A 23,717-nucleotide genomic window follows, 5' to 3' on the forward strand; every position below is an offset into this window, starting at 1 on the left:
AAAAAAAATAAAAATAAAAAAATAAAAATAAAAGAAAACAAGAGAAAGGTGGGGAGGAACATGGCCTCCCATTATCTCATACACTTTGCTGGTATGTTTCAGAGTTTCAACAAGGAAGAAATGAAGTGAGATTAATTTCATGGAAGTTTTTTTTTTTTTAATTTTTAGGCCCAGAAATCTAGTTTAAAATAACCATATGAACAAAGAGGGATTAAAGAAAAAGTAGTCATGAATAGCAGAATATTATTTAGATAAACAATAAACGTAAAAAATAAAATTAATATAGATCTTCTAAAAAAATGATGGCTTGTTAAGAAAAGACCAGAAAAGCTCAGATGTGACCTTGTATAATGAAAATGAAAGTAGAAACACATTTTTAAAATTTATTAGAAATAAAGTCAGGATTTATTTTTAAAAGACGTCTCTTTAGAAGGAGAAAGCTAACCAAAAACAAGGTATCATAAAGGTAGAGAGGCATTTAGTTAAAGAAGTTTGAATTTTGCAAAATCAATGAGCTAATCATAGGTCCTAGGAAGAATCAACCAATTGGGATGATGAAAAATCAGAAAGAAAAAGTGGCAACAGTGTTTTGGGTGCTGGGAGACACGTTAGGGAAAGTCTAGTCCAATATCCTCATGTTCACTTGAGAAAATAGAGTCACAGAGGGTAAAGCAATTGCTCAGGGTGACAGTGTGGGGAATAGCAGCAAGAAGGAAACGGAACATGGGGCAGCAGCCACGTTTTCTGTTCTACCATTTCATTCAAGTGTCGCCATGTTTTAAAAATTCTAAGAAAATATTAGAATTAGAAAGGAAAAAAGAAAGAAAACTTGGAGATTATGGAAAGCAATGCTTGATCTACAGAAAAATATGTGGGCAATAGATCATAGAGTTAACTACACTTGTGAAAAGATGGCATTACTGGAGAACAAATAGCACATCATTACTAAGAGCCAAAGTTTTGTCCAACTTTAATTTTATGCAAGTATGATGGAGTTGACACCTATCAGAAATGAGCAAGCTCTGAGCTAACAACCAGCAAGACTTTAGCATATTTTATCCTTCTCTGATGACACTGAGAAACATTATCTTGACCACAAAATTGTTAAGTGGACTTGTGATGTACTGGAGGCTCAGATCTAAGAGAATTATTATCAGATCAACAACAGTCCAGGAAACCTAACAGCTGGGGTTTGAAGGAGAGACTTCCGCCCTGTGCAATGAAGATAAAGGATATCTTTGTTATTTTTATAGAAAATACTAAATTGGGTGGGAGCCCAGTAAGCATTTTTGAGGACAAGATACTTTTAATTATTTTTAAGACAGAGTTTCATTCTTGTTGTCCAGGCTAGAGTGCAGTGGCACAGTCTCGGCTCACTGCAACCTCTACCTCCTAGGTTCAAGTGTGCACCACCACGCCCGGCTAATTTTTGTATTTTTAGTAGAGACGGGGTTTCACCATGTTGGCCAGGTTGATCACGAACTACTGACCTCAGGTGATCCGCCTGCCTCAGCCTCCCAAAGTACTGGGATTACAGGCATGAGCCAGTATGCCTAGCCTAAAAGTGATATTGGTTGATTGGAGGAAACAGAAAGAAACAAGGAGAAAGATGTTTTCAAAGGCCAGGTTTAGGCTAGTACACAGACAAGAAAAACTGCAAAAATATGAAACTGAAGAATGACAGACTGTGGGCATATACTACAGACTAAAATCTAGAGGTTCATACAGTGAGTATGCCTAAATCAGGAAGAAAGGGCAAAATTAAAAAAGATGGAGCAAAGAAATAGGAAACAGTTGGATTTGAGAGGTAGTATTTCTTTAGATTCTATTCAACACTTCTTGAACCTCATTTAGAGGTCCAACTCAGTCATGGGCTTGAAAAATATTTAATGAGCAGAGAAATTAGGTTTATGATGAATAATGAAGGAAATGAAGACTTCTCAAGTCCACAGACTGTAAGGTAAATAGGTAATTGAACAAAGCCTTAATGTTTATGAAGAATGCACTAGAGAAGGCAACTAGCAGTTTTCCATCTCCTCTGACAATAGCACATGAGGAAACAGGTTTAGATTACAAAATAATAGGTCTAGGTTAAAAATACATTTTTACATTGATGGCAGTGAATAAACCAGAAATAAATACTAAAATGTTGCTTCCTGGAAAGCATCAGGGAAAATGACCCTTCTCTGCCTAGGACGGCTGACTTATCTTTTTTGAAACTGGGGCTTTGGAGTAGATTAAGAGCTGGCAAACTTTTTCTCTAAAAGGCCAGACAGTAAATAGTTTAAACTCTGTGGGTTATAAGGTCTCTGTAACAGCCAATCAACACCACAATGGAGTGTGAAAGCAGTCACAGACAATAAGTAAGCAATAAGTTTGGCTGTGTTCCAATAAAACTTTATTTACAAAAACAGGCTGTAGGTGGGATTTGGTCCATGGACTGCAGGTTACTAACACCTAGGTAAAATGAGTCTCTGAATGCTGAAAGTGGAAAGGTAGTGTTGGAAGCAACATTGTCTTTATTCAGGTCCTAGTTCTTCTTTGAGCATTGTCATAATTTATGCTTCCCCCCCAAAGCAAACCTTGAGGTGAAGACTTAGGTGTAAGTAATTCATTTGGGAGGTGAGCCCAGGAAGCATGTGGGGTAGTGGGGATGAGACAGGGAAGGGAGGAAAGCCCAGAAAGGAAGTATTAATGAGTGCGTTACTGTTATGAGCAAGTGGAGCTCCATCTTTCTGAGGGATGAGGAAGCTATGAAGTTTATCTACAAACTCTTGTTTCTTATTGTTTGAGGGTCCTCAACAATTCTGGCTCACCCTGCTTAGACCAATCATGATTCCCAAGCCATAGAGCACCCTCAGGCAGAGAGACATAGGAAGCCAAGAGCTTGTATGGAGACTGTCTGCAGGTGACCTCTGGGGCAGGCTGAGGAATATGGGTGGGACACTGACAATGTCTTCTGCAAGCACTACCTGAACCTTTTTCTGTTCACTCACTTCTGGGAAGGGAAGATTCCTAAACAGGATCACTTACATCTTCAAAGAAGGTCCTTGTTTGCAGCACTATTTCCTTGAAGTAGAAGCTCACGTCTCGGTCTGTGAGCAGCCCCAGGATTTTTTTTAGAGCCTTCAAGCTTTCACAGACAACTTCGGTGCGAGCCAGGTGATACAGGCCTCTGATGATAGATTCTAGCATTAACTGCTTATGTTTCTTCACCTATTTTGAAATAAGACCTCTTAATCTTGAAAATTGTTCTATGCATATCACACAAGTGGACTGAAATTTTGTCAGTCATGTACTTCATGTACTTTAACCCAAGAACTACCACTTCGGCAATGTATTTGGATTTCCAATTAATTTTTATGTAACTACTAGGTGTGGGTAAGTTAATCATTATTTCAAAACTTGACTTACGTGAACCATTTCCCCTTAGAACGCCTTTTACCTTGTGAGGAGCCCCGGACGCTGAGTTGCCGAGCCCTCGGATGGCCATTTGCCTCAGAGTGGCATTGGAGTCCCAAGCACTTTGATCCATCAAGATTAGCACATCCTGCAGACTGCCATGCTTCCAAAGGATTGGCTCCTTCATGAGCTGAAATCAAGACACTTCTCCCCTTTAGTTAAGAGAATGGCCCCCCTTCAGGAGAGTGCCAAAGACATCAAAACTACAATTAAAGAGAGGACCTCACTACTTGTGGAGCAGAGGGGGAAGCCATCTGGTAAACCAGCAAGCCCAGCTGAAGCTGAGATGTGAGCAGCGCATGGGTCAAGCTCACATGGCGATGTGAACTAAGTTACCTGCATAAGAGATGTGCCTAGTTTCAGTGGAAAAACAGGGCACGGGAAACAGGGATGACTGATGGTGTTCCTCCTCTGGATTGGTTGGGATAGTCTTTATGCCAGAATGTGAAGTGTCAGTGCTACATTGCTTTGTTTTGTCCCTTACAGGTTCATTGTCCCCCTTTCTCTGCCTTCTGCAAACCAGAGGGCAGGAGGTGAGTGAGGTGGTTTCTTTTTCCTCCTTCACCCCCTGCTGAAGTACCATATTTCTGGCAGTAGCTGGTCTCTCCTCTATTAAAGCCCCGCACTTTGAAGTCTCTCTTCCCTGGTTCCAGAGCTCACTGGGCTACAGACCCTGAGAGAAATACCCCAAGGTGACCCAGTGAGTGTGCTCTGAGGGCTGCTCTCCCTTGCCTCAGAGAAGAAAGCTGTGCCAGTTATCCGGTAGTTCTCCGAGGAGGAGGTGAGGGATGAGAGCAGCTGTCCCATGATGTCCAGTATGACTCCATGTTGCCACACTGCCATGCTCCTAGAAAATGCACATTTTAGCAAAGACTTATTTTTCTAAACAATGGAGGAAATCTTAGTTTATTTGTTCATCAGGCAAGTAATCTGTCTAAAAAGGAATGCTTGGCCGGGCACAGTGGTTCATGCCTGTAATCCTAGCACTATGGAAGGCTGAGGGGGGCGGATTCCCTGAGCTCAGGAGTTCGAGACCAGCCTGGGCAACACAGTAAAATCCCATCTCCATTAAAATACAAAAAATTAGCCAGGCGTGGCAGTGTGCACCTGTAGTACCAGCTACTTGGGATGCTGAAGCAGGAGAATGGCATAAACCCAGGAGGTGGAGGTTGTAGTGAGCCAAGCCACTGCACTCCAGCCTGGGTGTGGAGTGAGACTGCTCCATCTCCAAGAAAAAGGGAATACTTATGAAAGCCACCGAGGCTTAAACTTTAAAATGGCCTATCCAAGTGTCCAATTTAAATGTAGTTTCTCTGAACAATGTCATCAAAAAGTGGCCTAAGGACATAAATAGACAATTCTCAAAAGACGATATAAATGGCCAACAAGCACATGGAAAAATGCTCAACATCACTAATGTTCAGAGAAATGCAAATCAAAACCACAATGCGATACCGCTTCCCTCCTCCAAGAATGGCCGTTAAAAAAAAATAGATGTTGGCATGAATGACGTGAAAAGGGAACACTTTTTCACCGTTGGTGGGAATGGAAACTAGTACCGTGGAAAACAGTGTAGATCTTAAAGAACTAGAAGTAGATCTACCATTTGATCCAGCAATCTCACTACCAGGTATCTACCCAGAGGAAAAGAAGTCATTATATGAAAAGGATACTTGCATATGTATGTTTTCAGCAGCACAATTTGCAATTGCAAAAATATGGAACCAGCCCAAATGCCCATTTCAACAAATAGATAAAGAAAATGTGATACATATATATATATATATATACACACACACACACCATGGAATACTACTCAGCCATAAAATGGAATGAAATAATGGCATTCACAGCAACCTGGATGGAATTGGAGACTATTACTCTATGTGAAGTAACTCAGGAATGGAAAATAAAACATCATGTGTTCTCACTCACATGTGAGAGATAAGCTGTGAGGATGCAAAGGCATAAGCATAATACATTGGACTTTGGGGACTTGGGGGAAGGGCAGGAGTGGGGTGAGGGATAAAAGAGTATACACTGGGTACAGTGTACACTGCTCAGGTGATGGGTACACTCAAATCTCAGAAATCGTCACTAAAGAACTTATTCATGTAACCAAATACCACCCGTTCCCCAAAAACCTATTGAAATAAAAAAATAAAAAAAATTTTTTCAAGCTGATAAAAAAATGTTCAACAGAATTCTAGGTATGTGAATATTAAACATTTCTTTTTTTTCAAAAAAAATGTAGTTTGTCTAAAGATGTTCACTTGAATCGCGTTTCTTGCGGGGAGTGGTGTGTGTGGGGCTGATCTTACCACCTCTTCCCACTCCCTGTGTTTTCTTCCCTGTTTGTCCTACTTCAACTAAGCGAATCAATGATGCTCAGCGAGGTTGCCTGTATTGCATCGTTTTTTTTGTTTTCTCCTTTTTATCTGGTTCTAGAAAATCTGCACATTACCTGGCCAGTGAACATGCGCCTATGTGATGGGTACTAGGACTGCTGAGTAGAGTCCATAAGTTGTCCCCCTCATCAGATTCCTTTGCAAGGCCTTCTCTCATGGCTTGGGCTTGCAAGCATCTCAGAGTGGCAGTTGAAAGCCTAAAGGAGACAGCATTACAAAACTAAGTCAATCTTTATAGGGAATTGCACATTCCCAGATTTACTCTTCCCACTCTTCACAATGCGTTCCCACCCCTGGACTAGGGGATGTTGTATAAGGGAAAAACAGGCAGCCCTATGCTCACAATTTAGCCTTGGGATCCATGGGGACATGCAGATGATGTGGGTCAGTAAGTAATGCCACAAAATCTTGTCAACACTACCCCATAAGAAAAAATGAGCCCTAAGAATAAAAAGTAAATAGTACCATATTTCACTGATTCTAAAACAGCATCTTTGAAATCAGGACGCATAGATGTGTGTTACAATTGTTCTTGGCCATATAGTACTTGTGATGTAATTGCTGTTGTCTGTGCATTCACATGTGCTGCCTGGCTTCGGTGTAGCTCTTTATACTATCATCATTTTAGTAAAGTTACATGTATTATTGGAATGATTACTTTTAATGGCAAAAATGGCAATTACTTTTGCACCAACCAAACACATGTGTTGAGTCTAAATGCCATTTAAAGTGTCTTTAAAATCTTGCCCTATAATTATACATTACAATGAAAAGTTACACAAACGGCAGGGAAGCAGAATGATGTGATATAAAATGAAAATTTATACCTCATAATTCTAAAAGATTTCTTTTGATAAGTACAGAATAAATATTTTAAAGTTGAAGAAAGCATCGATTCACGGCTTACTTTGGAGTCCTTTTCTATGTTCTCAATGGTATGCAATTTTTCAATTGCTGAAGTCTTAGCATTTATGACCTATGGTATTTATTTTAATTTTTCTTCTTTCCCTGGTAGCCTTGAAGATCACAAGATTCCAGCCTTTCTAGAAAGTTCTCAATGACAGAAACCAAAGATCATATGGTAGTTACTCTAGGAAAGAAAGCATAGCCCCTTATTCCTTAAGTGACTATTCTGTGCAGCTACACTGGATACTGGCTCAAGAACTATGGTGTCATGGCTTAGGGACAGTGGAGACTTGTTTCTTCACGGACAACGGACACCATGCCAGAAAGTGCAGACCCTGACTTCTGCAGCGCCTCTCCTGTAGTCTGGGATTAGGGCAGCTATGGAAGGTGCTTCCCGATTGTCCGTTTACCTGCAGGGGTCTGGGATCTGCTGCTGTTCTCCCTGCTGCATCACACGCCGCCTGAGGCTCTGCGGAGAAGTGGGCATCTTCTGGCCTAGTGTGCAGCTAACCAGCTTCAGGAGGAGAGTGAATAGCTTTGGATATGAGTGCGTGATAGAGGTGCCCAATGAGATCACTTCATACATAGCACAGGCCACCTGAAGGGGGACAGGGCCTCTTGGTTAGGCAGTCTCACTTCCTCCAAGGCCATCTTCTCTCTGAGCTGATTTTCAACTTTGTTTTCTCTATGAATGATTACTTTCTAAGTTGGCCATGTTTATAGTAAAAACGCATAGAAAAGGGGGGGTTTATTTGCCTGGAAATTTCTCAACTCAGGGACTGCCATATTAGCCCTGTGACTGCCAGGGGGCACTAGCCATGTAAAATAAAATATTTTCAGCATTGGGGTTTTCCAACAAAAAAGGGTGCTTTGGATATCTTAAAGACTAATCTGGAAATATAGGTACATAGATTTTTTGGGGAGGGGGTTGATGAGAAATTTGCTTCTAAAAATGATCAGCCACAGACAAAAGTACAGCCATAATTGTCCAACATAAACTGGAGTAAAGTTAGGGTATGAGAGAAGGAGGTGATGTCATTAATGCGATAGCACTAAGCTCCAGGTGGGGATAGATCATAGAAGATGGCACAGTCTCAGGCAAGTGATGGGTTCAGTCTGTCCAACTCACTGAAATTGCCTCAACCCGGGCGATGTCATCTTCTAACTCAGTTTCCAGTTTATCTATTAAGGCTCGCAAGAGTTTCCCACTGGAGGCTGGCTTTTCAGCCAGCGCCTTCCACAATGTCCTTGTGTCCCTAGGGTGGCAAAGCAGGAAATTGGTAGATAAGGCACAACCCCTCGGGCTGTAAGCTTTTCCATCTGACTCACTCTAAAATCACATTATGACTAATCACAATTTCAAGGGCAGATGGACAGGCTGCCATGCCTGGGGATAATGAAGATGTTTTACATAACAATTCAGCAGTCTAGCCTTGGGTTGCTGAGGTTTGTTAAAGTCCGCTAAGATGGAAATCTCTTGTGTAGGTGCATTCTAGGCCACCAGAAAGAAGAGAATATTCACTTTTTAATATTCCCTTATTCCTAAGGCATATTGTTAAAAATATTATTATACAATACATATACATATCATAGATATGAAAAGCACTTGGAAAAACATTACTTGTGATTCAAATACCAATTGTTAAATTGTTACTCAGATGAGCTACTTTCAACCTTTGTTTGCTGTCTTGCTCTCAAACCATAAATCCCTCCCCAGTGCCTTTCAGAGTGGCCTTCCCTAGGAGAAGCTATCAGTTCAGTAAGGATCTACCTGTCGAAGGGCAGAGGCTTCTGTAAAAGGTTGACAACAACTGTGTCCATGTGAAAGCTGGCTATTTGGGAGACAGCTTCTAGCGTGAACTGAAAACTTTCCTCTTTTTGTCTAAGGACTGGCATGTGATGGTAAATTGTGCTCAAGATCTCCAACAGCTAAAAAGAAAAAAGCCAAGTCAAACATTAGGTTGCCATTTTCCCTCTATGTGAATGACTCAGAACAGGTACCTGTTGTGGGTGGGCAGTTGATGAATTATAAATAATGTTAAAAATAATAATTGATTTCACACATGGCCTATTTTTCACTCAGGAGGATTATTTGTGAATTAGGTATTTGTCCCTAATTCAATTTAGGAAACATTTTGTGAAAGGGTATATTATGACAGGTACTGTGTTCAGCATTGTCGGAATTTACCAAAGATGAAAAAGATGTATTCCTTTTGCAGAAGGAGTCTGTCACCCAATAAAGAATATCGATCACAGACCTAAAGGCCTGTAGTCAAGGCAGTCTATGGCAAATTGTACACATGAGGTGCATACGACCAACAGGGGAATCCAGGAGGAACTGAGTCATAATGGAGGGCCATTTTTTTTGGGTCTTGAAGTACTGTAGCAATTTCAAAAGGCAAGGTGGAGAAAGATGGTGGGGAAGGGCATCCTTGTCAGAAAGAAGAATACAGATAAAGATGTAAAGTTAAAAGACACGAAAATAGGTAGAGCACAAAAGATTTTTAGGGTATGCAACTACTCTGTATGATCTTATACAGGTGGATACATGTCATTATACATTTTTCAAACCCATAGGCTGTGCAACACCAGGCATAAACCCCAACCCTAAATTCCATGGAACTGTGGACTTTGGGTGATAATGATGTGTCAGTGTAGGTTTACCAATCGTAACAAATCTACTCTGGTGGGAGATATTGATAGTCGGGAGGCTGTGCATATGTGAGGGGAGTGGGAAGATGGGAACTGTGCTTAATTTTGCTGTGAACCTAAAACTGCTATAAAAAATATATTTTTAAAAAATCATGAGAACATGGGCATAAGAAAATGCTGAGGTTTCTAGTATAGGAGAATGGTACAGGTTGGAGTGCAGAGAGAACGAGGGTAAGAAAAGGAAGATGACTTGATAGAAAAGATGAAGCCAGATCTCAGAGCATTGAATGCCACCTTTATGAATGTGGATGTTAATCTGTGGGCAGTAAGGAATGATATTATACATTTGGATTTTTGACATGGACAAAGGCATGTATCTATGCTAAAGTAACTTGGCTTCTATCAGACATTTCTCTCTCTTATTTTGGATTGACATTTAAGTTAGACATTTATGTTAAATATATTTTCTGAATTATAATTCCTTAGTTATAAATAGCCCTTATTTATGATTACCACAGATCCCAGGTCAATGATGCTTGGAGAAAATTTCAGTCCCTATTGTAAGCCTTTACCTAGTGTGTGAACAACTCTTTATGCTAAACACACAAATATATGGGTATTCCACATTTCTCAACTTTGGCTGTCCCATGTCTAGCCCAGTACCTACCACATAGTACATGCTCAATAAATGTTTTTAAAAAGACGTACTGAAAAGTAATGAGCACAGAGGTAATTTCCAATGCCCTTAACACAAAAGCTGTGCTTTGGAGAGTATTTACATTGAGGGCAATTGGCTGGACTATGGGGACAAGAACTTCTTTCTCTTATTCCCTTTGAGTTGCTTTCATTTAGTTAAAGATTTCTTTCTTTCCTTTTTTTTTTAATACAGGGTCTTGCTCTGTTGCCCAGGCTGGAGTGCAATGGCACAATTTCAGCTCACTGCAATCTCCACCTCCCAAATTCAAGTGATTGTCCCACCTTGGCCTCCTGAGTAGCTGGGATTACAGGTGCCTGCCACCACGCCTGGCTAATTTTTGTGTTTTTGGTAGAGACAAGGTTTCTCCATTCTGCCCAGGCTGGTCTCAAACTCCTGTCCTCAAGTGATCCACCTGCCTTGGTCCCCCAAAGTGCTGGGATTATAGGTGTGAGCCACTGTGCTCAGTTGATTTTTTTCCTTCGTATAAATGTTTGAATAACTTGTATTATATTTTTGACTTCAGTAGAGAGAATAGAGGCATCTCCATTTGGAGCTCTTAACCAAGCTTCCTGAATTTAAACCCTATTCACTCTGCTTAACTTTCCAGGTTCGGAAGAAAAATTGAGGATTTTCCCCAGTCCAGTGTCAGCCTTGCTTCCTGGACAATAAACGCTATGGGGTGTGGGAGAAAAGCCTGAAGAGTAGCAGTGAAATTAGGAGTTCCCACCCTTGGTGGTTGTCTCAAAGGCATCCACATGGTCACTCTTATCCTTACAGCTCTAATAACCCAGTTTTCCATCATCCAAATGGCCTTGGTTCAGAGCTGCTTCCTCTAGCCAGAGTGAGACAGTTTGAAAAGTTTTTATGTTAAAAGACAAGACAGGCAATTGAGACAGGGCCTCAATGTGAGTCTTGTTGATAAATATACAACATGGGTCTCTAACGAAGCCTCTTGAGGCTGTGCAAGCCTTTGCATGCTGCCTATCAGAGGACAGAGGTGGTTGCCGACTTGGCATTTCAGAAGTGTTAGAATTCTGCTGGGTTGTAAACTGGCTGTCAGTTCACCTGATCTTCCAGAGCAGCTCCCTGCTCCTTCAGGACAGTGATCATCCATATGCCACAGGCCTTTGTGCATGTGTGATTGAGGCTCTCTAGACCATCCAGCGTCTCCTCCAGGAACATCAGAATTTCTTCATTTGGAATGAATTTACTGACAATCTGAAAATGTGCCCAGAAAGATTCATATAATCAATCACCTCATTTTATATTTAGATACCTACAGCATGCTGTTACGGTTTGTTTTCAGATATCAGAAATCACTGAACTTTTCAACAGTTTTGATTGCGGCCACAGAAACTGGAGAAAATACTAGAACAGACCAGAGACATGACCTTTTATTACTAAGCAAACTTTCCATGGAGTTGCCTTTTTTATCATTTCATATTTATTGAATCCTAATCCTGCTAAGGCAATTTCCTATCCAAGCCTAAAGTCATAGCATACTGCATAAAGAAAAATAATGCAGAATGTTTATATAATAATATATAAACCATAAAGTACTTTTACATACATTCATATATCATAGAAACATGTCTTGAATTTGCCACAGAATAACTAAGCCTTGAGAATTCAAGAAAATCTATCAATATGTGCTAAGTGCCATGCAGAATACTCAGGTGGTGGAGAGTGTACATATAGAGTATGGATTATTATGAGCCTTATTTCTTGCTCTTCCATATTTCAATATTAAGAACAGTCCATAAAAAGGTCAATAAAATGGAAAAACTTTGCAATTGTGATCTCTAGGTACAAGAACTATATAGAATGTTTGGTTGATAGCAGTCTGTGAATTTGAGTGTGTATGTTTGTGTGTGTGCATTAATGAAAAAGGGGTGGGAAGGCAGGTGAAAACTTGGTGTTGGAGTGAGTTCCAAGATCATTATTTGGGGCTTTAACTAAGCAAGATGGTAATGATTATGAGTTTGTAGTCATGAGAACATTCCTATGTACAATGGTCTTCCCCCCTGCATTAAATGGCTGGATGAAGTTGAGAAGACAGGAACTCCTTTTCTTGAATATTCGCACATCCAAGCCATTTGCTGAGTTGTTATGGTTCCAAGATCAAAGGACTATACCACTCCTACCATTCTCTGAAACTCCAAATGCTTACCTATTGTCCAAGCTTCATGGTTAGCTGTTTTGTCTCACACTGGAATGGACGTTGATTCAGGAGGAAAGGAAGGAAGGGAACTCATGTTTTTGAGCACCTATTATGTGTCAGGCACCTTTTAACGCATTTGACATGTGTTCCCTTCCTGTCCCCTAAAAGGTTTCTCTGTCATTTGCTGATCAATTACTTGTGTTTCTGCTACAGCAACTTCCTTGGCCCTAACTACCTCATTTGATAGCTGGATTCTTTCAGTTTCCTCCAAACTGACTTCCCTAATTTTGCTCTTAACAGTCTGCATTCAAGTCTCCACATAGCTGCCAGAGTAACCCTTCAGAAATGTAAGTCTGGTTGTGTTTTTCCTGTTAGCCTCTAAGAGGCATTTGCACACTTGGAATGCGAGCCCCATCCTCAAGATATTTCACTTCTCTTTGTTAAGTATATTGTCATAATGTACTGATTTTGCTGGATCCTTTACTGCCACTTGGGGAAAATTGGCATAACACCAATACAAATCTGTAATGTCTGCATTATGAATGATGTCATCTTACATGAGGGCCCCTTTTACATTTCAAAATTGGCATAATTGTGTGTAGTGGCCTGACTCTTCTCAGAACCCTCCTTTGGATTTTGATTTCAAATGGAGCAAAAAACAAGGTCCTTAAAGAGGCCCAGAAGGCCCCTGTGTCAGCAACTGGTTACCTCTTAGATCTTATTACTCCCTCTTTCTGCACTTCAGGGACTTTACACTTGCCGTTTTCCCTCTGCCTGGAATTCTCTTTTCCAGATGTTTCCATGATTATCTCTTTCAGAGTGTTCTCCAGAGGATCACCTCTTACCTATTCTCTATACCCTTTCTTAACTTCATTTTTCTCAGTTATCATTATCTGGTATTATATTTATTTTTTGGATTTTTTTTTTTTTTACTAAGATGCAAGCTCAGTGAAACAGGGATTGTATTTTCTGCTTTCTTAGTGCCCAGAATAGAGCTTTGCATATGCTGGGTTCTCAGGAGAAGGGAGGTAAGTGAATGCGTGACTGAATGAGTGACTGAATTGATCAGCCAGTCCTCAGAACAACTTCGAGACTAAAGCCGTGGTCTTTTGTTTTTGTTTCTTGAGGATGAGGAGACTGAGCTTCAATCAATGCATATAGAGTATATCTGATTAACTCCAAAGCCCTTGTTCCATCCACTCTAACCCATAGCATCCCACATCCTGGAGAAGGACACTTGGTCTACAGTTTCCCACTGTATGAAATGATCAGTAACAGGTGACTAGCCAGGTGTACTCTAAATTAAAAAAAATCACAGGACCAAGGGTCCTTCATTCAGCTTCAATATCTATCTTCCTTTGCAGCGGTGAGTATATAGCTTACTCATGTGGAATTCAACACAGAATCTTCTTTACATCCCATGGCCACTCCTCCATATTTATTACCTTAGCTATTTTAGAAGAAATCTTGATCTGGACCTGCTCATCATCACTTTCCAGTCCTTCCTGCAAACGCTGCAGTCTTTCCACTTCCAGCTGAATGCCTAAAATCAACAAAGGGAGAAATATATAAGCCTTCAAAGACCTGATAGGGGTTGAAGAGGCTAGCTATATTTTGATGTGACACTAAATTATCCACTGTCTGATGAGAAGGTGAACATAAGCACTAACACACACTGAGTCATTTCTACATCCTGGACACCATGCAAATACTCTGCATACAACGATCTCATTTATTACTCATGAACGTTATCTGAGGTAGACTCTCCTGCTCTCTTCTTGGTTTTGCAGATGAGAAAGCTGGGGCAGAGATGTGTGAAGGCATTGCCCAAGGCATGCAGTGAGTAAAAACAGGAGAGTATGAATTTGAACCCTTGTCAGTCTGACACAAATGCCCAGGCTCCAGCTATTCTGCTATACTGCCACCTCTTTTGAATTCCATTCTTCAGTGAGCTCCCTCATTGGAGAAACTGAGAGGGAACTATTATAATGAGAAGTTTCCATCAGCAACTGTGTAAGTGATTGTTGATATCAATTTATAAATGCAGACCTAAACAATTCAGATTTTCTGTTCATTATTTGAATGTATAGTAATCATGGAAACTAATGCACAAACCATTCTGTGGAAGGCAGCCTAGCCCAGTGGGATACATGTGGGCTCTGAAGTCAGATACACCTGAGTGCAAAGCCCAGCTACTCTACTCTAAGTGGTCCAAGTAACTGAAAACTTATTTTCAGATCCCCTTTCCCAAAACTAAGTGAGAAACGTCCATGAGTATTGATGGACATTTAATTTAGCGTCACACTTGTTACTTGTGTCTAGTAGGTGTTTTAGTAATATATGTTCTTTCTCTCTACCATGCTTATTTGGTCCATTAGGGAAATGTCAATGTAAATTATGAAGCACGGGAGTTATATTAACAAAGAGTGTTTGAGGACCTGAATTTTTTGTATTTTAGGAAAATGAAGTGGGCTAAAGGAAAAATAGAATCCAAATTCCTTTCTTCCCATGAGTTCCCTACTGGCATATGTCTATTATTACTGAAATGGGTTTTTAATTTTTATTTGTTGAGACAGTCTCCCAGGCTGGAGTGCATGGGCATGATCTTGGGTCACTACAACCACTGCCTTATAGGTTCAAGTGATTCTCCTGCCTCAGGCTCCTGAGCAGCTGGGATTACAGATGTCCACCACTACTGCCTGCTAATTTTTTGTATTTTTAGTAGAGATGGGGTTTCACCATGTTGGCCAGGCTGGTCTCTAACTCCTGAAATCAAGTGACCCGTACGCTTTGGCCTCCCAAAATGCTGGGATTACAGGTGTGACTCACTGTGCCCGGCCTGGAATGGTTCTTTAGTTCTCACTTCCTTAATTCTATTTTTTTACTGACTTGGTAAAAACATATATCCTTAATCAATTATCTTCCCATATCCCAAAAGGCTTTCATACCTATTTTGATTCTGCTGAAGAGTTTTTTTTTTTTTTTTTTTTTTTCTTTTGACTGACTACCTCTCTCCCCATAACCAAATCCTACCTTTTGGCTTTAACACACTTATAAAACATGAATATTGGAGCTGTAATATCTCTGTGTCCCTAGCATCAGAACAGTGCCTGACACATGGAAAGGCACTCAATAAATATATTGAGTACCTGAAAAGTGATGTGTGGAACATAGGCAGGCATGAGGTGGCAGTAAGTCTAGACTGTTTCTGGCTGTTTCTGCTCGGCAGAGCTGGGCACACACAATGCAGGGCTGCCTTGGTGAAATACAGGTTGAATTAACCTGGATAGGGAGCCCTAATTGTTGGTTTCAGCCTGAGACTGAGGTTTAAAAATTCCTAATCTTTTGTGGTATTGACAGTTATTCACATGACAGTTCCTCCTGCTCTGAAAATTTCCACGAAGTTCTGTCTCTTAGAGAGCTTTGAAAGGCACTTAGTACCACAATAATAGTGCAATTTTCTCCTGAAGAAAACCATGTGATAGAGGAAGCATTGCTAATATGCCCAATTGCTTCGTGATTTAAATTGGAGACTCTCAAAACATTTTTCCTACTTTAATGGATCTTTATAATGCTTCAGCGTTATTATCTCTATTTTAAAAAACAGGAAAACAGAACCACTGAGGAAAGAAATGCTTGTTTCAGATCTAGGAGAGAGACACATTTTGTGATATAATTAAGGTATTAAAACAGAAATGGCTGAACTGGAGAGGGAAGGAGAAACAAGAGATATAGGAAGGGGAGAAGAGAGAAGAAAAGCAGAAAAATGAGGAAAGGGGAGGGGGAGGAAGGAGAGAGACATAGGTGCATAAGGAGGAAAGCTGAGAATAAAAGAAGACGGGTATCTTTTCTTCATTTGTGGGTTCCCCACCTTTCCCTCACCTCTGATATGGAACAGACCAATAGCTGAGCTAGCAGCCGCCTGACGGATGGTAGGCAGGGTGTCACAGGAGTGAGGAGCCAGGAGTCCAAGCAGTGAACCAATTTGAAAGTTTTCTGGTGCCTGCAGGATGAAGGAGGCACCCTACTGTGATGGGGTAGCTTGGTCATACCCCTGGATATTCCCAACACTGGATCTCAAGTCTCTTATTTTCTCTCTGCAGGTCCTTACAATGAAATTTCGTCTTGCACTTTTCCCTAAAATATGCCTATTTTTAAAGGGCAGTGGAAAAGTAAGGATGCACGTAAAGACAACCCAATAGCTCAGTTTGTGAGTGCAAGCCGCACCCTGACGTTAGCTCTCTCTCCAATGGTGCTCTGAATTGCACTTCACTCTGAGATGCAAGATCCATATGCAGGAGTTTTGGATTCCAGAGGTCTCAGAGATCCCTGCTGTTCGCGAGCAATGAAGTCTATTTATTCTAGGGGATTACTCACCTCAACATCATTTGTCAGCACTTTTGCAGTGATCTGGAAGGCTCTTTCTCTTTCCCACTCTTTTGGTGAAACAACCCACATTCGGAGAAGCTGTTGGTCAAAGAATAGGTGTTCTTTCCTTAATATTCTTTATATTCATCTAGTCTTACCTTCTCTCTTTCTGTCTCTGCCTCTTCTGTAACAGGACGCTCACCTCCCCACAAACACTTTTTAAGTAGACTGGCTGTATGTGGGGTGTGGGTGGGTCCAGTTGGATGTCTTCATGTGAGGAAAATGCAGTTGAGTTTGGAATGGACATTGAAGAACAGATTAGGGAGAATGAGAATCTGTTTGAGTGGAGGCCCTACTCACATTAAACATTTCTTGACAGCCCTCTTCATCTGTGTTATCCCACATCATGGTCTTCAGAAGTTTTCCTAGGGCATCCATGGATCGTTCATAGAGGAACTGAAATCAAATACGTGTGTGTGAGTCTCAGGCTGGGGTGAGAGAGTAAGGTCCCGCTGCAGATTTCATTCTACTTAGGCCTCACTAGTGCATACTTGAATGTGCTCCTTGTCCTTGTCTGTCTGGCCTTCACTTTTCAGATTTTCCAGAGATGGAAGGGGCAGCAGGCTCCGAATATTCTCTTCAAGAATATTAAGATGGTCAAGTAGTGAGAGCTGAGGTTTCAGTTTACTGAAATGAGAACCACGTAGAGGAAAGGGTATTACGATGACCAGCAGAACATACCCAGCAGAATTCCCAAGAACTGCCGATCACATCTGTCCATGTGACAAACGTGTCACATTTTCTGACATGTTGGGATGTTGAGAGAGATGGCGACAGGAGTAGGGACAGATGGAAACATAGAATCGGGGTGCATTGGTGAGCACAGTCAATATGCCTCCACTCTTTTGATTAGAGCGATGAACAAATCATCACTCACTTTGTGACCCATAACACTTTATTATATGATCTGTGACAGCATTACCTACTTCTTTTCTCCATCTTGTGAGTGTGTCCATGTGAGAGACAGAGAGAGGGAGAGAGAGAGAAAATGACAGATATATATATATATATCTTTTCAACTAGATTCTAAGTCTGCAGCAGTGACTTTGATCAATTTCATGTCTCTCTTCATGGTCTAAATAGTGCCACACATACTATAGGTTCTTAGAAATGCACAAGTGAATAAACGATACTGGAGTCCTTCCTCTCTGCCTTTCTTTCTTTCTTTCAAACATTTACTATAGACATCATGAGGATATGAAAAAACCTACACATGACTTGGAAAAATGCACATGTTCAGTAAGTATGAAAAACCCCATTTATTTTTAAAATAAATGTAAGTTAAGACAATAAGATATCATTAGTGAGCTACCAAATTAGCAAATAAAAATTGAGGACACCATCAGGGAAATAAAGTTCTCTTAGGGAGGAATAAAATTCAGTACTAGCTGGGAAAGCTCTATGTACTCTTCTTGTCTTTATTGTCTGGCTCAGTGCTTTAAAATAAATCAATGTATTGAGGTTTAATTTATGTACAGTAAGCTGCATCCATTAAAAAGTTTTGAGAGATGCTCACACTCATGAAAACACTGCCATATCAATATAGAATATTTCTGTCATACTCTATTTTTTTCTATGCCCCTTTGCAGGTTATCTTTTCCTCTCCCTTGACAACCACTGATTTGCTTGCTGTCATTAGTTTTCAAGCTCTACAGCCGTGCTGTCTCCAGCCACATGTGCTAGTGAACATGAGTTGTGGCTGATCCGGATTAGCAATGTAAGTATAACACATGGGATATTGAAGATTTAATATGAAGAATAATGTAAATTATCCAATTTTAAGATACTGATTACATGTTGAAATAATATACAGAATATATTAGATTAAATAAAATATATTATTAAAATTAACCTGTTTCTTTTCACTCTTTTAAAAGTGGTTACCAGACAGTTTTAAGTGACATATCTGACTTGCATTGTATTTCTACTTGACAACACTGTTCTAGAGCCTGGTTAATTCTTAATTCATCTTCAAGATAGATTTACTTGAACTTTCTACAAACCTCCCTCATTTTTGTTAACATGGCAACCTGTGCTGTCTCTGATCTTGTCTCTTAACTACATTTGGAGAAATTATGTGGGTGCTTTTTGCATCTGTTTCCCCCAGTAGGCTGAAATTCTATCAGGGGAGAGTCATATCTTGTTCATCATTGCTCTTTTACAACCTAGTTCAATGACATAGATGCCACTTAATAATATTTATTGAATAAAACTATCAACTATTAAACTTAGAAGTTCAGGAAATAATTTTTTGCACAAAGGCTTTCATCAGTATTATTTATAGTTTTTTAAATAGGCAACAATTATATATATCAATAGGAGGCTGGTTAAGTAAGACAAGACATATTTATATAAGATATTAGGCAGCCATTACAGATATATTTGTCACCTCAACATAATACATGCCATATGTAAAAAGCTTATAGCTAACATCATACTCGATGGTAAAGGTCTGAAAGCATCCCCTATAAGATCAAGAATAAGACAAGGATACCAATTTTACAGCTTCTATTTAACACAGTACTGGAAGTTCTAGCCAGAGCAATTAGGTAGGGAAAAAGTTAAAAGGCATCTAAATGGGAAAGAAAGAAGTAAAACTATCTCTGTTTAGAGATGACACGATCTTATATGAAGGAAGCCCTAATGACGTGACCAAAAAACTGTTAGAACTAATAAGTAAATTCAGCAAAGTTGCAAGATACAAAATCAACCTATAAAAATCTGTTGCATTTCTATATACAACTGATTTGTTCAGAAATGAACAAACTGAAAGGAAATGAACAATTCCATTTACAGCAGCATCAAAAAGAATATAAAGTACTTAGGAATAAACTTAACCAAGTGAAACATAGAAAATCACTAAACGTTGAAAGAAATGAAAGAAGGCACAAATAACGGAAAGACATCCTGTGTTCATGAATTAAACCAAAATGTAAAGATGACTAGATCTTAATATTGCTAACATTAAATCTACAGATTTAATGTAATTCCTATTGAAATACCAAGGGTGCTTTTGTAGAAATAGAAAAATTCATCCTAAAATTCATATGAAATCTCTAGAGATCCCAAATAGCCAAAAAATTTTGAAAAAGAACAAAGTGGCTGGGCACAGTGGCTCGCGCCTGTAATTCTAGCACTTTGGGAGGCCAATGCGAACAGATCATGAGGTCAGGAGATTGAGACCATCCTGGCCAACACGGTGAAATCCCGTCTCTACCAAAAGTACAAAAAAATTTGCTGGGCATGATGGCACATATCTGTAGTCCCAGCTACTCAGGAGGCTGAGGCAGGAGAATTGCTTGAACCCGGGAGGTGGAGATTGCAGTGAGCCGAGATTATGCCACTGCACTACAGCCTGGGTGACAGTGCAAGACTCTGTCTCAAAAAAAGAAAAAGAACAAAGTTGTAGGTCTTACACGTACTGATTTCAAAACTTATTACTAAAGCACAGTAATCAAAATAGTATGTAACCGGCATAAAGATAGACATATAGGCCAGGTGTGGTGGTGCAAACCTGTAATCCCAGCATTTTGGGACACTGAGGTAGGCGGACAGCTTGAGCCCAGGAGTTTGAGACCAGCTAGACAACATGGCAAAATCACGTCTCTACAAAAATAGAAAAATGAGCTGGGTGTAGTGGTGCTTGCCTGTGATCCCAGATACTTGGAAGACTAAGGAGGGAGCATCACTTAAGCCCAGAAGATCAAGGCTGCAGTAAGCTGAGATCGTACCACTGCACTCCAGCCTGTGTGACAGAGTGAAACCCTGGCTCAGAAAACAAAAACAAAAACAGAAAAAGAGACATATAAACCAATGGAATAGAATAAAGAGCTTGTAAGTAAACTGTTAAATGAATTTTGACAAGGGTACCAAGATCTTTCCATGGGGAAAGGACAATTTTTTAAAAAACAAATTTTACTGGCTGGGTGCAGTAGCTCACACTTGTAATCCCAGCACTTTGGGAGGCTGAAGAGGGTGGATCACGAGGTCAGGAGTTTGAGATTAGCCTGGCCAACATGGTGAAATCCCATCTCTACTAAAAATACAAAAAAAAATAGCCACTGCAGTGGCACGTGCCTGTAATCCCAGCTACTCAGGAGATCGAGGCAGGAGAATCACTTGAACCTGGGAAGCAGAGGTTGCAGTGAGTAGAGATTGTGCCACTGCACTCCAGCCTGGGTGACAGAGTTAGACTCCACTTCAAAAAATAAATAAATAAATGAATAAATAAATAAATAAAAACAAATTTTATTGAGTATATTTAAGGTATACAAGATGATGTTATGAGATATACATAGTAAAAGGTTACTATACTAAAAAACATTAACATAGCCATCATCTCACATAATTATCCATTTCCCCCCAATCTGCTCCCACCCCCGCCTTGTGGCAAGAGCAAGAGCAGGAGCAGCTATAATCTACTCATTTAGCAAAATCCTTAATACGATACACTATTATTAATTATAGTCCTAAGTTGTACATTATTAGATCTTTAGTCTGGTTCATCAGACTTACCTGCCAGTTTATATCTTTTGACTTACATCTTCCATTTTTTATCTACCACCGAATATAAAACAGTAGCCACTGTTTTTATTCTCCATCTCTGTATATCTGACATTAAAAAAAAATTCTACATACAAGTGAGATTATACAATATTTTTTTCTGTGTCTGGCTTACTTTACATAACAAAATGTCTTACAGATCCACTTATGTTGTAACCAATGGCAGGATCTCCTTTTTAAAGGCTGAGTAATATTCCATTGTGTGTATAAATATCACAATGTATTTATCCATTTATTCATTGACAGACTCCTAGGTTGTTTCCAGATCTGAGCTATTGTTAATAATGCTACAATAAACATGGAAGTACAGATATCTTAAAACTTTTTTTTTTATTTCAAAAGCTATAGGGGTCCAAGTGGCTTTTGGTTACAAGGATGAACTAAATAGTAGTGACGTTTGAGATTTTAGTGTACCTGTTACCCGAATAGTGTACATTGTACCCTAACAGGTAATTTTTCATCTCTCAGGGAGTGCAGATATCTTTATGAGGTGGTGATTTCATTTCCTTTGGATATATACACAGAAGAGAATTTGCTGGGTCATATAGTAATCCTATTTTTAATTTCTTTAGGACCCTCCATACTGTTTTCCATAATGGATGCACCAGTTTACACTCCCACCAACAGTGTACAGGAGCTCCCCTCTCTCTACATTCTTGCTAACACTTGTTAGTGTTTCTTTTTAATAACAGCTATCTTAACAGGTATGAGGTAGTATCTCAGAGTGGTTTTGATTTGTATTTCCATGATTGTGAGTGATACTGAGTATTTTTCATTTGTCTTCTAGCCATTTGCATGTCTTCTTTTGAGAAATGTCTACTCAAATCCTTTGTTCATTTTTAAAATTACGTTATGTATTTTCTTTCAATTGAGTTGTATGAGTTCTTCACAAATTTTGATATTAACTCAGATATATGGTTTACAAATACTTTTTTCCCAATCCATAGATTGCCTTTTCATTTTGTTTACTATTCCCTTTGTGCTACAGAAACTTTATAGTTTGATGTAGTGCCATTTATTTATATTTACTTTTGTAGGCCAAGCTTTCGAGTGAGGACAATCTTTATGAGGAATGTTGGAAAAAATGAATATCCACATGCAAAAGAGTTAAGCTGGACCCTCACATTACACCATATGCTAAAATCAACTCACAGTGGATCAAAGATTTAAATGTAAGAGTTAAAACTATTAAACTCTTAGAAGAAAACATAGGAAAAAGCTTCATGATCTTGAATTTGACAGTGATTTCTTGAAACACACAGAGCAAAAGTAAAAACAGACAAATGGACAACTTAAAAATTATAAACTTCTGTGTACCTGGGGAATACAAAAGAGGGAGGGAGAGAGGGGTAAGGGAGAACAAAACTACTTATTGGGTACTATGCTCACTACCTGGGTGACAGATTAATTTGTACTCCAAGTCTCAGCATCACGTAATATACAAACCTGCACATGTACTCCCAAATCTAAAATAGAAATTGAAAAAACAAAACAAAACAAAACTTTTGTGCATCAAAAGATACAATTAGCAGAGTGAAAGGCAACATATTAAATGGGAGAAAAATTTTTGCAAATCATATGTCTGATAAGAGATTAATGTCCAGAATAAATTTAAAAATGCTATAAATTCAACAACAAAACACCAAACAACTTGATTTTAAAAATGGGCAAAGACTTGAGTAGACATTTCTCCAAAAAAGATATACAAATAGCTAACAAGCATATGAAATGATATTCAACATTACTAATCATTAGGATAATGCAAATCAAAATTACAAGAAGATACCACCTCACCCATTAGAATGGCTATAAAAAACGAAGTTTCAGGTTATGAAATCAATATATACAAATCAGTAGATCTGCTATACACCAACAATGACCAAGCTGAGAATCAAATAAAGAATGCAATCCCTTTCACAACAGCTGTAAAAAAAAAAAATTAAATACCTAGAAACGTACTTAACCAAGGAAGTGAAAGATAGCTACGAGGCAAACTACAAAACACTGCCAAAAGAAAGCCTAGAATACACAAACAAATTGAAACAGATCCCATGCTCAAGGATGGGAAATATCAGTACTGTGAAAATGACCATACTGCCCAAAGCAATGGACAGATTCAATGCAATTCCCATTAAAATACCATCATCATTTTTCATAGGACTTGGAAAAAAAATCTTAAAATTCTTATGGAATAAAAAAGAGCCCACTGGATCACAAGGTCAGGAGTTAGAGACCAGCCTGGCCAACAGAGTGAAACCGCATTGCTACTAAAAATACAAAAAATTGCCGGGTGTGGTGGTATACACCTATAGTCCCAGCTACTTGGGAGGCTGAGGCAGGAGAATTGCTCTAACCTGAGGCAGAGATTGCAGTGAGCCGAGACCATGCCATTACACTCCAGCCTGGGTGACAGAGTGAGACCCCATCTCAAAAAAAAAAA

General features: G+C 39.5%; 1 protein-coding gene across 1 annotated transcript in view; it reads right to left on the reverse strand.

Annotated features, from left to right (window-relative positions):
- MROH2B (maestro heat like repeat family member 2B) overlaps positions 1-23,717 on the reverse strand; it is a 70,407-nt gene that overhangs the window by 3,883 nt on the left and 42,807 nt on the right. Inside the window, exons 25-37 of the mRNA XM_037740170.1 lie at positions 17,206-17,341; positions 17,015-17,110; positions 16,664-16,753; positions 16,169-16,289; positions 13,732-13,829; positions 11,191-11,343; positions 8,548-8,705; positions 7,906-8,032; positions 7,187-7,374; positions 5,927-6,067; positions 4,195-4,309; positions 3,446-3,592; positions 3,034-3,216 (exon numbers count right to left, since the gene is read on the reverse strand). Coding sequence (XP_037596098.1) covers positions 3,034-3,216; positions 3,446-3,592; positions 4,195-4,309; positions 5,927-6,067; positions 7,187-7,374; positions 7,906-8,032; positions 8,548-8,705; positions 11,191-11,343; positions 13,732-13,829; positions 16,169-16,289; positions 16,664-16,753; positions 17,015-17,110; positions 17,206-17,341 — 1,753 coding nt within the window. The remainder of the gene's footprint in view (positions 1-3,033; positions 3,217-3,445; positions 3,593-4,194; positions 4,310-5,926; positions 6,068-7,186; positions 7,375-7,905; positions 8,033-8,547; positions 8,706-11,190; positions 11,344-13,731; positions 13,830-16,168; positions 16,290-16,663; positions 16,754-17,014; positions 17,111-17,205; positions 17,342-23,717) is intronic.

The sequence above is a fragment of the Cebus imitator genome, unplaced genomic scaffold (assembly GCF_001604975.1).
Source record: "Cebus imitator isolate Cc_AM_T3 unplaced genomic scaffold, Cebus_imitator-1.0 Scaffold80, whole genome shotgun sequence".
Classification (NCBI taxonomy): domain Eukaryota; kingdom Metazoa; phylum Chordata; class Mammalia; order Primates; family Cebidae; genus Cebus; species Cebus imitator.